General features: G+C 31.9%; 1 protein-coding gene across 4 annotated transcripts in view; it reads left to right on the top strand.

Moving 5' to 3' along the window:
• The window catches only part of LOC103582006 (G patch domain-containing protein 8-like), a 25433-nt gene that overhangs the window by 15683 nt on the left and 9179 nt on the right, over window positions 1–571 (top strand). The window contains exon 4 of one of the 4 annotated variants that reach the window (XM_008563698.1): window positions 445–536. The exons of the other annotated variants lie outside the window; for them this stretch is intronic. Within the exon in view, the coding sequence (XP_008561920.1) occupies window positions 445–510 (66 nt within the window). The 3' untranslated portion in view covers window positions 511–536. Of the gene's footprint in view, window positions 1–444; window positions 537–571 lie in introns of those variants that run through there. 4 annotated transcript variants of the gene reach the window in all.

The following is a 571-nucleotide window of genomic DNA, read 5'->3' as shown; positions in this document are numbered from 1 at the left end:
CCTTGTTCCATATCATCTTGGGTTTTATCACAAGGCAGAATTTTGTAATGAAATCTGTAGGCTAGAACAGTATTTTATACTTCGAAAATAATTTAATTTTTCAGTTTTAATTTAAACATGTTTCTTTGGGTCAAAGTTTAAGAACAGAAAACCATCCGAAGCAAGGCCCCAGTAGCATATTCTACAAAGTGCATGTTTGATTAATATTCTCATATAAGCTATAATTAATTCTGTGGGTACTCTGACTCGACAGTAGTAGGAAATTTAATTAGATTAAATTTGCTGCCTAGTATTCATTATTGCTATACCAAACAAAAATTTTTAGAAAGCACTAAATTAAATGGTATTTAACATTTTTTAAGCCTTCTTTTATGGCTCATTGTAAGATTTTTGGAAAACTCATTCCTGTGGCATGTGAGGCTAATGCTGTTCTATCTCTCACAGTGTCCAGAGATTTTTCCAGCATATGTCATAGAGAGAACACTAGCAGAAGACAGTCTGACTGAGTAATCATTGTTGAGTAATCTCAGTGAGTAGTAGTAGAATTGATATATGCCTTATTTATTAAATA

The sequence above is a fragment of the Galeopterus variegatus genome, unplaced genomic scaffold (assembly GCF_000696425.1).
Source record: "Galeopterus variegatus unplaced genomic scaffold, G_variegatus-3.0.2 Scaffold14579, whole genome shotgun sequence".
Lineage (NCBI taxonomy): Eukaryota > Metazoa > Chordata > Mammalia > Dermoptera > Cynocephalidae > Galeopterus > Galeopterus variegatus.
Note: the sequence above shows the minus strand (reverse complement) of the source record. Positions and strands in the feature narration are given on the sequence as shown.